This window comes from Ambystoma mexicanum, chromosome 1p (genome assembly GCF_040938575.1).
Source record: "Ambystoma mexicanum isolate Mex_15411 chromosome 1p, UKY_AmexF1_1, whole genome shotgun sequence".
Classification (NCBI taxonomy): Eukaryota; Metazoa; Chordata; class Amphibia; order Caudata; family Ambystomatidae; genus Ambystoma; species Ambystoma mexicanum.
In genome coordinates, this window is record NC_090921.1 from 555,490,274 (window position 1) to 555,503,468 (window position 13,195).

Consider the following 13,195-nt stretch of genomic DNA (forward strand, 5'->3'; position numbering starts at 1 on the left):
GCGTTCCTTCAATGGAGAGTATGTCCTATTACACCCAAACATATGTTTGAAGTGTACATAAAGCAATACATATAACCTACATTTATTTTTACACTATGCTGCTTGCCCATGCAGTTAGTATCCTTACTTATTTAGGGAGGAGGGGCGTTCTTTTCCAGCTATTCTAGTGTGCTTGGCATTGTTGCAAAAAAATAACAAATATCATGGTTTGCTATTGTGGTACACCTGCAGAAATTAGTCATTAATAGGAGGCACTTCAGTGTAGTTACCAAATTGGAGTTACGTTTTGCTGTCAATACTTTGCATTTCTTACTCTGCTATTTGTTTCTTCGTTTTCATGTGTAGCGGCAGTGTGGTAATATTGCTGGATGCACATGTGACTTTGTGTACTGGTTGTTTCCATTATGGTGCATACTGTATGCCTTTGGTCTGTGTGTTTCGCAAGTACAGAGTTTGCACACTTACCTTACTTCATTCTCCTTGCGATGTACATACATGGTGATATTTATACATGTTTATTCACTTTGATGAATGGTAGCAGCATGTAAGACAACTAATGTTCTTTTCAGCAGTTGGAATGCTAGCCACTATATGCGCTCAGACGTACATTTTGTGGTTATTGTGCTCCTTGGCATGGAGATATCAACTTCCTATGCTGTATGGTACATCTACGCAACCCAATGGCTTTGTGGTGAAAATCTATTAAATTCAGTGATAAAACTTTGTTAAAGGGAAGATATGTTTACATTGCACTAATAAAAACCCATGAAATTCAATGAAAAAACATTGTTAAAGTGACGTTATGGTTAAGTTGCATTACCAAAAACCTATGAAATTCAATGGAAATACATTGTTACAGGGAAAACCGAAAATCCCAAGAAATTCACCAGTTACGGTAAGGTAAGCAACCACAACTTGTGCCACCAGTGTGCACTGCAAGGACTTACACCCATGGAATCGAAGATGCCATCACAAATCTCATTGATGACATCACTGATGACATCACATGTGCATTTAGGTTTTGACCATTCTAGTTGTTTGGTGAGCTTCAGTTGCTGTGAAGGCGCAGCTGCACAGCTGCATGTGTCAACTGCCGGGTTGATTTATGAGACTGTTGTGGGGAAAAAGAGCATTGCTCAGTGACATGCTAGGTAGTTTTTACCATTCATTTCAATCATGCAATCTATTGTCTCTTCCACATACATCCTGTATGGGCTGGGCATGGCACATCTCTGGAACTGAATACACATGATGGCTCAATTGTGCTTTGTCACTGGAAGGGGATGTTTCCTTCTTCACTCATTAGGACAGGGATGCTGGACCACCTGAAACCTCTTCAGTTCAGCTGTTTGGTTACCTCAAAGGCACTTTGACAATGTCAATCTCACGTACCCAATCTCACGGCCTAAAATATAGGCCTATTGTTGAGATTGAGAGATGGGGTTAGTGGAAGTGGCATCATTAAAGTCCCCTAGAGGCATCGGGTAGTGATGTTGCCAGGCACATTTATGGATACAGGATGTACTTCATAATGAAGGTAAAGGGACATGTGATGTGATTCATGACAGCAGCATTGAGCTGGCAGCCAGGATTCCACATTGCAATCATCTATATCACTCGTATGGCCCTTTAGGTTCTATTCCATACTGCAACAAACATGAAGAGTTGCTGCCATATGTATGGGTCCAACATGCTTTAGGGTAATTTGCCCTGCTGTCTCAATGGGCCTCATTACGGGTATGGAGGTAGTCATGCCGTACCCCCATACCGGGTACCGGGTCCGGGTTCCAGGAATGAGGAATTACCGGGCCATTCCGGCCTTAGAGGGCCCGGTAATTCCCTTTCCTGGGACCCAGACCCGGCTCATCCCCATTCCCATTTGAGGGACTCAATGGGAATGGGGAGGATGCTAACAACGGGCCCGTCATGGTCTGCTAGCGGGTCCATTCTATTCATCCCTGTCAGGTTGACCTGTGCTTTGTGCAATTTGTCAGGTGTTCACTTAACGATTCGCATGGATATTCTGCTGTAATCTACCTTACCTCGATGGGGTGTCCTTATGTGTTTGGTAATCATACTGTTGTTTTACTGTGATTACTGTGATTACTGTGATTACTGTGATTCCTGTGATTATTCGGACAAACTTGGTTGACATGAAAACTTGGTTGACATGACTGCCATTCAAAACGGGCCACATGTTCTCTGACACTAGGATGGTGACATGTCAGTGTTTATCCCCATTTGAGAGTAAATGTCACTGCATTGGTGTTATGGAAGTGTTTCCCTGTGAGGGTATCCAGGGGCCCTGTGCTATGGCAGGATTTGTACATTGCTTTGAAGGCTATACTTGAGATGTCCATGGTGTGGTTTAAACATGCAATTATTGTGGACAAATTCAGGGTGATGCTGTATGTAATGCCATTTGCTGCCACCCCAACATACTGGGGTAAAACATTGTTTCATCTGCTGTGTGGCCTGAAGCTGCACACATGACACGTATGCATTTCCTTCTCATATGTACCCTGTGTCCTCATTCAAACTCACCTTGGTCAAATTGACTGGTTACTCCAGCCTCTGCTGTGCCAGGTCCCTCTATGCCAGCCATGTCTATGAAGCTGGCCACGTGTTCCTCCCAGGGTGTGAGGTGTAATGGCTTCACGGTTCCTCCTCTTGTGTCTAGCAGACGTTGGGAAGCAGAGTCCGCACACATGCCTTCAGGTCGTTCCAGCACATCTTGCAGTCTTCAACATCTGGCTGCACTGTGCCACCCGACACCACCACATCTGGCTGCACTGTGCGACCCGACACCACCGTGTCCCTGATGTCATTGCAGATGATGTTCTTGCGTTGTATGGAAGTCCTCCGTTCCTGCGCACTAAACAGCTCCTCAGCATTGGCCACCACCGCCTCTGCCAAGGGCTGCAGTTCCCCCTCCCAGAATTTAGGCTTGCCGGTCTGCACTTCTGGCACCTTTCCCTTCCCATTGTCTTGTCGCATCTTTCTCGTGTGTATGGGGTATGGATGGCTACAGGAAGTGAGGAATTATAAATGCATTGTGTTTATTAAGATCCCAAAATGTTTGGTTCCATTGCACCCCAAATTATACAGATATCAATCAAATATAATAATTAGAAATAAGATCTAAGGTCCATTCCATGATATGTGTATCGTGCTATTTATTCATAGTTGCCGACATGTGTTTCGACCAGCTGTTCTTTTTGAAGTCATTACATATCATATCCCTCAAAAGTTTCTATTATTGCTCTAATTGTACTGCCATGATTTGTCAATGGTATTCACAATGTCTTCAAACTCTGTGTGTCTCTAATGTAGAATTAATTTCCTCTGTCAGTGGCATTGTCCATTGACAGATGAAACTACATAACTCCTTTTTTGTGGTCACAGGAGAATTCTTTTTTTTATTTTACTGTGTTTTTAAAGATGCCAGCCGCTGAGCTTCCCACTTGACGTTATTTCCGCTCAGTGGTAATGAGGGCCAGAGTGACTTTGGTCTTATAGTTGGAACCCTCTTCACCCTTAGGATAGATGTTGACACACAACTCAACAGAGGGCTGTGGAAAAATCTCACTAACTTGTCCAAGAACTAGGTCCCAGAGTCTGTTCGACTAGTGCACACCTGTTCTGATCTGTTTTTGGCATTGGTGATGAAATAGCAAGAAAGAAAACTTTATGGTGTGCAATTACCAACGCCACATTTTTTATCCAACCCTCTGCTGTCTGAGCGGCTGCAGTTATCAGGCAGTCAACACCCACAACGCAGAGACTGGATCACAAAGTTGAAGTGGCATACAAATATTATGGAGTAGGTTTTGTCTACCGAAATGTTATTTGATATTGCGGAGTAGGATGTGGCAGTCCTCGTCTCTTGATGAGAGAAACAGCCACTGAAGAATGACTGCTCTTCTGGAGGGGGAGGCCTTCTGCTCGCCGACAGGTCATCCTCAGCTGGAAATTGATGGTTTTTAGGCTCCCTGCTCTTTCCTTCCCGTAGACCTGCATGATCCTTGTGAACTAAGGTAGATATCCTAACTGTGCATGTTAGGGTTTGCTTGATACACATGCTTTGGAAACTGCTCATCTCTGCCTACTCTTTATTTCCAGTTTTTCCTGATGCTCATCACAGCAGCTGCTTGTCTGGCCGCCGGTGCTGCAGTTTGGCAACAGACGATTCAAGCGAAACACTACTATATAACAAAGATGCCTCCACAGATCTCAAGTTCTTTGTATGGATTTTTCCTCTTCTGGGGCTTCATCATCCTCCTCAGCACACTGGTGCCCATGATCCTCTACATCACGTAAGTCTATGCCACCAAGTAGCGTGAAGCGCACATCACACCACACATCTCACATGCTCAATACTCCCAGGCACATGTGCAGAGAGATTGGTGGAAGAATGTATTGATGTTGTATTTTGTAGCATGCCGTTAGCATGAAGGATTATTTAGAGCGCTTACGTTGAAAGAGAGGGAAGAGTGGAAAAGGAGGAGGCAAGGAGGTCACACCTTGTAGAATAGATACAAGTAAGGACAATGCTTTGAAGGCTTTTGCGACAGTAGATAGTGGGGAGCATAGTTCTCGCACACTCCGCCCCTGATAAAACATTGCCTCTCAGAAGATTAATCATAAACACCTGTGAAATATTCCAAGAGAGACGTGTTTCCTATCATGTTGCTAGCAAAGAAACTGTATTCAGATATTTCCTGTACAATCCGAACAAGCAAATTCACAGGCAACCGTATCAAGACATTAAACGTGATCTTGTGGGTGAGTGTTGTGACCCTGGTCCTAATGACCTGGGTTCAAATCCCACCTTTGGTACTAGGAAAATCAGCCTGAACGTACTTAACTAATAGTAGGGTACAAAATGTTTTTTTTCTGAATCTGGGTACAGATTTGTTGCTGGATGCAATATGCAAAGAAATTGCACCCAATGCCAGAACTGGGTTATCGGTTACAATATAGATACAGTTTTACATCTTAAGTGTCTAGTAGTATCATGGACCTTAAATTCCAGGCTTGCTATTAAAAGGCATACGTTATAAAGCCTGACGATGAAAGAACATAGAACCGTTTAATCTCATTACTGGTCAAGGAACACCTTTTTGAATTGGAAGGTTGCCAATGATATGATGTAGAGTGGGGAAGAAGGGATGGAATGATAGGTTGGTCAAGGCAGGATTGATGGCCGGCAAAAAGGGAAAGGTGTACCAATACATGTGGGTACTGGTGGAACGAGGGGAGTCTACAGGGGAGGCAGAGAGAGAGAAGGTCATGCATATGAAGGAGTTGTTGGAGGGGAGATTAAAACAAAGAAAGCTGGATAGATAGAGTAATTGATTAATAGTGAGAGGGGTGCATACAGGGTCGAATAGCAGAGAAAAGTATACTGTGGCATAGACGGATTGTTAAAAGAAGAAGTAACAGAGGAGAGTAAAAGAGACTGAAGCGTGGTGGAAATGATGGAAGGAGGAGAGAACAGGAGGGGAGGACGTTTTGAAGGGTAGATTGAATCATGGGGCGAGTGATGGAAAGTCCTGGGTGCACAAAAGGGAAGAATCGGTTACCTGAGACCCTAAAGGAAATGATGAAACGATGTGTGAATAAAAGATAGTGGTACATGGAAATATAAATGGAAGGTATCAGGAAGGAAGGCTGGCAAGGATGAAATTAGAGATTAATTTATGCATTCAGCAATTGATAAAAGCTAGCTGACTAGAGGGGAGAGTGGTTTAGAGGGACTGATGGAAAGAGGAGTGCATAGAGAGGTGGGATGAATATATATGGTCTGCTGTGTGATGGGATTGATGAAATGAGCTAGGAATAAAGGAGAGGGAGGCATATATAGACCTGCATCAAGAGACTGGTTTAGGGTGGGCTATACTAGGGAAAGGAGGAAGGCATAGGTTAATGATAGAGGAATTGATGTTATGTTATGTTATTTGGCATTTATGTAGCGCTCCATAAATCATTGGTATGACCTCAAAGCGCTGGTAGATTGAATGCCCTCGGGGAGCATAGTCCAGGTCAATTGAGAGAGTAAGGTGTCAAAGGGTGCTTGGGTGCACCAGTCATGTGTGCCGATGATGCATTTGCCTGATGGTAGCTGCATCGTATCATTAGGTGTGGTGGAATTGCTATCAGTTGGATGTGTGCAGTCTGAAGGGTGGACTCAAAGACTGGGTTCTGGCTGCGTTAGGCCTATGTAGGATGCTTGGGTGTGCAGCTAGGTCAGTTTGTGATGGGATGTAGCTGCGTATTATTAGAGTGATGAGGTGTTGATGTGGTAGTGTTCATATGTGAGCAGCTAGGCTGAAATTGATCGAGTTATTTTGGGGGACAGTCCTTTGTGGCAGGATGCAGGGCACAACGGGGTGAGAGGAATGAGTGAGTGTTTAAGTCAGGAGTCGAAGGAATCGATGGTTAAGGGGCGATCGAGGGGCAGCATTGCAGGAGGGTGAAGAAACAGGGCTTCGGTTAGGTCGGGGAGGATCTTGACTTTGTTCCAGCATTTGAGATCAGGGGTGGGGGCCGGGGGAGCTGTAGGAGGAGGAGCAGGTGTGTGGATAGAGAAAGGGATGGCAAAGTGGTTGGTCCCAATGAGTGGTTTGGGACGGGATATATATAAACAAGGTGATGGGAGCTGAAAATTGCATCAAGGGTGTGCCCACCTAAGTGGGTTAGACCAGTGGTTTGATGGGAGAGATTGGGCGTATTGAGGCTGTCAACCAGCGGATGAGTCATGGGGTTGTTGGGAATATCGAACCAGATATTTAAGTCTCCCAGGAGTGTAAGTGAAGGGTGATTTACTTGAATGGTAGCTATTGAGTCACAGAGGTTGTTGGCGAAATGTCGGTCATATCCCGGTGGGTCTGTAGATGAGTAGGAAGTTGTGGGTGAAAGTCGGTGGTAGCGAGAGTTTAACTAGAAGGGATTCAAAGGAGGCAATGCATGTCTGGGATTCTATGAGTGACACAGATACAATTAGGGGAGGTAATACATAATTTGGTGCATCCTAGAATCATTTGAGGGAAAGTTGATTAGAGAGAGGGAGTGAGTGAAGAAGGGAAGATATGGAAGCAATTGATGGAAGATGGGGTGAATGGTATGCATACATTTGATCATAACCAAATACTTCCCTACAAAACAGACCCAAGAGGAGGACATTTAGATTTCTGGATTGTGGGTGGGGGTGTTCAGGGATGTGGTCTGGTCTTTAGGCAGGGATATTATGGTTGCAGGGACTCAAGAACTACATGGAGAGGTGCGTGGAAGGTGGGACAGTAGATTACTGTGACAGGAAGGGTGGGAGATTATTGGATCTTGGGGTAGCAGATCATTGAGACCTGGCCTTTGCAGGGAGAAAGCAGGTTTTAGGGCAAGAGGCTATGACTCAGGGTGGGAAACTGGGCAAAGAGATGAGCAGATGAGCAGTACTTTCAAAATGAGATTACTGTGAGTGGGGATTCACATTGACAGGATATGGGATTTGGTGTATCAATGTGAGTTGGATTTAGGGCAGGGAATCAGTCACTGCGGGAGTAATGAAGCGTGTCAGAAGTCGGGGTGGGGGATCACTCTGGCTGGGTGTTGGTGAGGATCTCTGCAGGTTCGGTATAGGTTATCACAGTGACTTGAAAGTGTTCTGGAGTGAGGTCAATTATCACTGCACTTGTGTTGGGACACGGGCTGGGAAATGAGGAGACAAAAGACAGGTTGTCAGCTAGAATAAGTGGTGGATGGAGACATGAAAAGGAAGGTTGGAGAGAATGAAGACCTGAACACTGTAACCTGCAGGGAGAGTAATGTGGCTTGGGGTATTTGGCAGAGGTGGCGAAAGTGAAAAGGGAGCTGACTGAACTGGAGGGTTGTCATAGTGTTTCAAACTATCCGAAAGAGAATACCCGGGGAATCATAGCAGAGTTTCTCATGCTGCTACTTTAATCATGGAGAAAGCAGGGTTGGTACTTTTTTCAATGTGTTCCCATTATTGGAAAATTTTAATGTCAATTGACATTAATCCCAAAACAGTGTGCTAGATTGGCCCATGCATGACCAAGTGTATAAAACAAGTAGCCAATAGAGTGTGTAGAGATGTAGGAGGAGGAAATGATCGAGAGCAAGAGACAGAAGGCCAAATAGGCGGAAGAAAAAGTGGAGAAGAAAAAGGGGGTTGTATAATTAATAAATGGTGAAATTGGAGGAGGCGTGTGTTGACGAAGGGCAAGGATTGTATACACGTGAGCAGAAGGGATTATGTGTGCAGGAGGGAGTAAGGAGAGAAAATAAGAGGCAAGGATGAATAGTCTGATCTACAGCTGGATTTATGGAATTAATAAAGGGGCATGAATAGAAGGAGGGAGAAGGAGATTATAGGATGAGGGTGAGATGGAGTAGATGAACTCATGTTCAGTAGAATGGACCTTATGATCACTTGTAGCATGCTGGGTGGCTTTGTGAAGTACAAAAAAGGTAGCAGGCGCCCCTCTCTAGAAGGAACATGGCTGATAACCTGTTCTGTGTTTTTGTTTCTCCCCATTTTGAGAGTCTGCAGCCATCACTTTTTGCTCACTGTACTTTTCCCAAAGGAGGAATAACCATTTGCATATCAGTCTTTGTCCTGCCCACAAGGGCAGTTCGACACTGAAATGCCAGGAAACCTCCTTTGAACAAGAGTACCAAGAGCAACCCCAGACACGTGTTTCAGCCTTGTTGACTTTGTGAAGTAAATGGTGCAGGATTCAAACGAGAATTTAATCAAATGTTTTTACCACAATTTCGTATTTCACAGGAAAAATGTCATGGGTTTTTGCTGTGATAAGTTTAAACAAAGACCTCTGCGTGCAAAGTGCATAGCATTTTTGATCTACTAAAATACCAGTATGGACATCCATTTAACACAGTTACAGAATGATTAAATAGCTTCCCCAGTCATGTCTATTACTATTATGGTCAAGCTTATGACTCACTATATATATAGTTCAACCAGCACTAGATGCAATCCCACCCATGGGAAATAACAAGGTTAATTTTTTATGAAGAATTATAATTGTCAGCAAAATAACTATCAAGCCCTTTTTAAAGTTTGTATGGCAATAAAAAGCACATCAAATTCCCAATTTAGGAAAAAGTAATTAAAAACATAATTTGTGCTTTGAAAATGTTCCTCCTTGTGTGTGAGTTAATTTTAGATTATGCATTACTGATGTTGATTGTTGATTCACTGTGGGTTGATATATAAGCTCATCACATGCTTTTATTCACCAAAATAAAACTCTATTTCCTAAATAGACTTTTTAATAAAGGGTTTACATTAAAACAATTTTGCCAGTGACCTAACCTTGCTACTGAATACTATTTTGCAACAGAAGATATGTAGTCAAAAAATTCCTAGCACTGAAAATTATAGTAAGTTGACAGATTTTGCAATTGAAATGAGTTGGTGTGATGGTGTTTGGAAATTAAGGCTAAGCCGGCTCTTGATCTGGTGTTCATAGGAGCATAGTGGATGCCGACTGTTGTGGCAATGATTAGAGGAGATAAGTCTGACCTTAACGCTCATGTTGATAAGCAGATGAGATGGAGATCTGATAGTAGTGTTGGTGTTTGTTCAGTGAAGATAAACCTGATTTTGATCTGTTCTTAATGAAGTGTTGAATGGCAGAGATGGTTATTGGTGATGAAGTTTGGCAATTATAGATAGACTGAACTTGCCCTGTTTTACCCAAGGGGTGGGATGGTGGATATCGTTTTTGGAAGTGCCATTTGGTAATTGAATATTTGTTGATCTTGGAAAGTCATTGTTGTAGTGATGTCCGATAGAGATTGTTATTGACTGTATGGTTTGTTGACCAGAGATACGCATGTCTTAACCTGATATTGACAAGTGTTTTTATGGTGGCAGTGCAGATTGTAAGATATAGATTGATCTTTGCCTGACGTTGTTAATCATTGCATAGTGTCGGTTCAGTTTGGTAACCGGGATATTCTGCTCTTTTCCACCTATTGATAGAGAGTTTGATAGAAGGGTATTAGTTGGCAATGCAGTCTCTTAAACAGGGAAACACGCTTTTGGCCCCATATTACTATAGGTTGGAGATCATGTGTAGTTGCTATGGCATGCTGACCTCTACTTGATATGCCCTAGATGTGCATTATGTTTGTTGTGGTGTAAAAATGACATTATGTAAAGGTGCACACAATCTGCATGCTACTATGAGTAAATTTGTACATGGTGTGTCTAATGGTAGAGTTTATGATGCAACTCTGTTGCTAAAAAGAACAATAGCATGTTATCCATTGCATGCCAATGGCACTCGTAGTATGCATTAGACATGTTTGTCATTCAGAGGTTTTTAGGGGTCAAATTGTTTTTTTTTTTACAATTTGCAACATGATTCTTTTTTTTTTTTTGACAGGATGGAATCCATATACTTGGTGCATAGTTTATATATAAACTGGGACTTAGAGATGTATTATGCGGAGACCGACACACCAGCCGCAGCCAGGTCCACCACCCTCAACGACAACCTTGGCCAGATTGAATACATCTTTTCGGACAAAACCGGAACTTTGACCCAGAATATTATGACCTTTAAGAAATGCTGTATCAATGGACATATTTATGGTAATGCCAAGTGAAGTCTCTTTTGCCAATGGTTACTAAATTATTCTAGAAATTAGCACAACTGAAAGCTTCGGTGCCTGCACTTTTTTATTGATTTCTTTTAATTTAGTGAATTTCACACCAAGGGAAGGGCACTCAGCCAATCAGGTGGCTAAGAACACAGGCAGAATCTGCCAGTGGCCACCCAAGTTCTCCCAGCCATTTCTCCAGGTGCTTCCATTTACTTTGAGTTTATCTGTGATGGTGCTTGGCTGCTGGGTCCAGGAGGAGGGCAGGTTGGTTTGGCAAGTGGAAGGTAGTGCGACCGCTTCCGCATCGATGCGCACAGCCATGTTGTCTGCATCACGCATGCACAGAGGGTCAGGATCTGCCTATGCGCAGTATGGCTCTGGCTCCTTACTTACTGCATGGCCATCCAGTTGCTCCTGCCGTACCTCACTCCTAGCTGTGGACCACCTGACTTTACATCTGGCTTCCCTGTCAGTGCTTGACACTGTCTCCACACCATGTAAATCAGGGAGGCCCATCTGTTGTGTTGGGAGTTGGTTCCATGGAGCATGTCTGTGATCCATGGCGGAGAGCTTGCAGGAATCACATTCCAGCATTCACTCATCCCTCTGGGCCATTGAAGACTGTTACACTATCACCTGACCTGTGGTTAGGGACCTTCACCCTGGAAGCACCTCAAAGAACAGGTATCCAGCAAAAGTGGGATGCTGTGCTTGACACCATGCTCCAAATAAATATGCCCCACTCTCTCTACTTGCTCCGCTCCCCACCCAAACTATCTACTATCAATGTGGCCTCTTCCTCCTGGACCGTTGTGCTCGCTTGCCATATTTTGCCACCCTAGAAATAGAAGAGGGACTCTGTCCCTCTTCTATTTCTATGGAGGCAGCCATCTTCTTTTTTTAATACAGATATTTCAGCTCACGCAATATGTGCAGCACCACACTCCCATAACAAAAGCATATTTGGAATCTGTAGTATTTGTGATACAGGTTGTGTGCAATGCCTTTGAAATGCAAATGTTTAATGAAGCCTTTGTGTAGCCCCTGATTTCTGACACGGGTCTGGGCAAGGGGTGTGCCTCCCCTACCCCAGACCAGAGGCAGTCCCCATGAGAATCTGCAAAATAAAATTGCTGTTGACAACAGATGCGCCACGTCCTGAGTCCTTACCTTACACCTTCATTAGACACAGACACCAAGGTGGATTTTTAGGGATCCCAGCTGTGACCCCACTTCATTTATAAAGCACATATATGGGCCTCATTACAAGTTTGCCGGTCTGGGAACTACGGTACCGGTAAGCTTGCCGGTACCATAGTTCCTGGACCGGCAAACTGCGAGTTGTGCTTGCGGGTGCCTTTCTGCCCACCAGGTCGGACCTGGCGGGCAGAGCAGCACCCGCGAGCACAGCAAGTCGGATGCACCGGCACACTTCTGAATGGTGCCGGTGCATCTGACCTATGGGCATGGGGAGTAATGCATTCTGACACCTGCGAAAGGGCAATAACCGGGTCCGGCTGCGTAATAATGACCCAGTAATTGCCCATTCGCAGGTGCCGGAATTTCTCTGAAGTTTGGCGGCAGTCTGCTGTTTTACCAGCAATGCTACCGCCAAACTCACAATGAGGCCCATAGACTTTTCATATTAAATATTCATCCGTTCTTAGTTAATAAACTCCTTCTAAATTCGTCCCTAGCATGAATCTAAAGGGATCAGCCACAGCAGTCCACACTTACTTAGAGGGGCTGCAGAGAGACTCATAGGGTGGAACTGATGGAGCAGAACCTTTACCTATACCTGATAAAACCCATTGTAGAGGGAGCCCACAGGATGTCCTGTGTGGCTGGTCCCACCCCATAGACGGCCTCTGGCAGGCCACTACTTTCCTTACCTTCCTCACACCAGGGTCCTAACACACTCTACCCCTTACACCATTACTTAACATTCCCCCTTTTCAAAATGTCCCACTTAACCTTCCCCCTACGTAACATTCCCCCTACTTAAAATACCCCCTACTTAACCACAACTATACATTAAACATTCATATACAACTATAAACATTCACTTAATTATAAACATAACCATACACAAACAGTGATATGAAGCTTATGATTTTACACAGGAGTGCCTGTTGCATTCAGCAACCCATTGTCATTACCTTTAATGGTGCTGTCCCTGTGGAGACTGGTAGGAGGGAGTCTGCCCCCTGATGAAATTAGGGGTATTTTCCACCAGTTTATTCTTCTTGGTAGTACCTACCACCACGTGGGTCTACCCAATATCATTGTGTGTTGTCCGTGCCATCCATCAGTACATATGCAGCCCCATGCCTGGGTGTGTGACAGCTATGCTTATCACTGCACTCGAGGGTTATTGATAACTTCTTGGTTGGCCCTGTGGCCTGGGGGGGCTGTCCAATGTCACTGCCACAGACCCTCTTTTTCTTCAGGCGGCATCCCCATGGTGTCACCACTGTTATCACTGCAGCACCACAGCGTCACCTTCAGTCTTGCTGCCCCTCCCCCTCTGCATTGCAAA

The 13,195-nt window shown here is 44.2% G+C and overlaps 1 protein-coding gene across 2 annotated transcripts in view; it reads left to right on the top strand.

Annotated features, from left to right (window-relative positions):
- LOC138575511 (phospholipid-transporting ATPase IK-like) overlaps positions 1-13,195 on the top strand; it is a 550,807-nt gene that overhangs the window by 259,476 nt on the left and 278,136 nt on the right. For both annotated transcript variants that reach the window (XM_069649490.1, XM_069649489.1), the window contains exons 12-13: positions 4,123-4,316; positions 10,437-10,645. In XM_069649490.1, the coding sequence (XP_069505591.1) occupies positions 4,123-4,316; positions 10,437-10,645 (403 nt within the window). The remainder of the gene's footprint in view (positions 1-4,122; positions 4,317-10,436; positions 10,646-13,195) is intronic.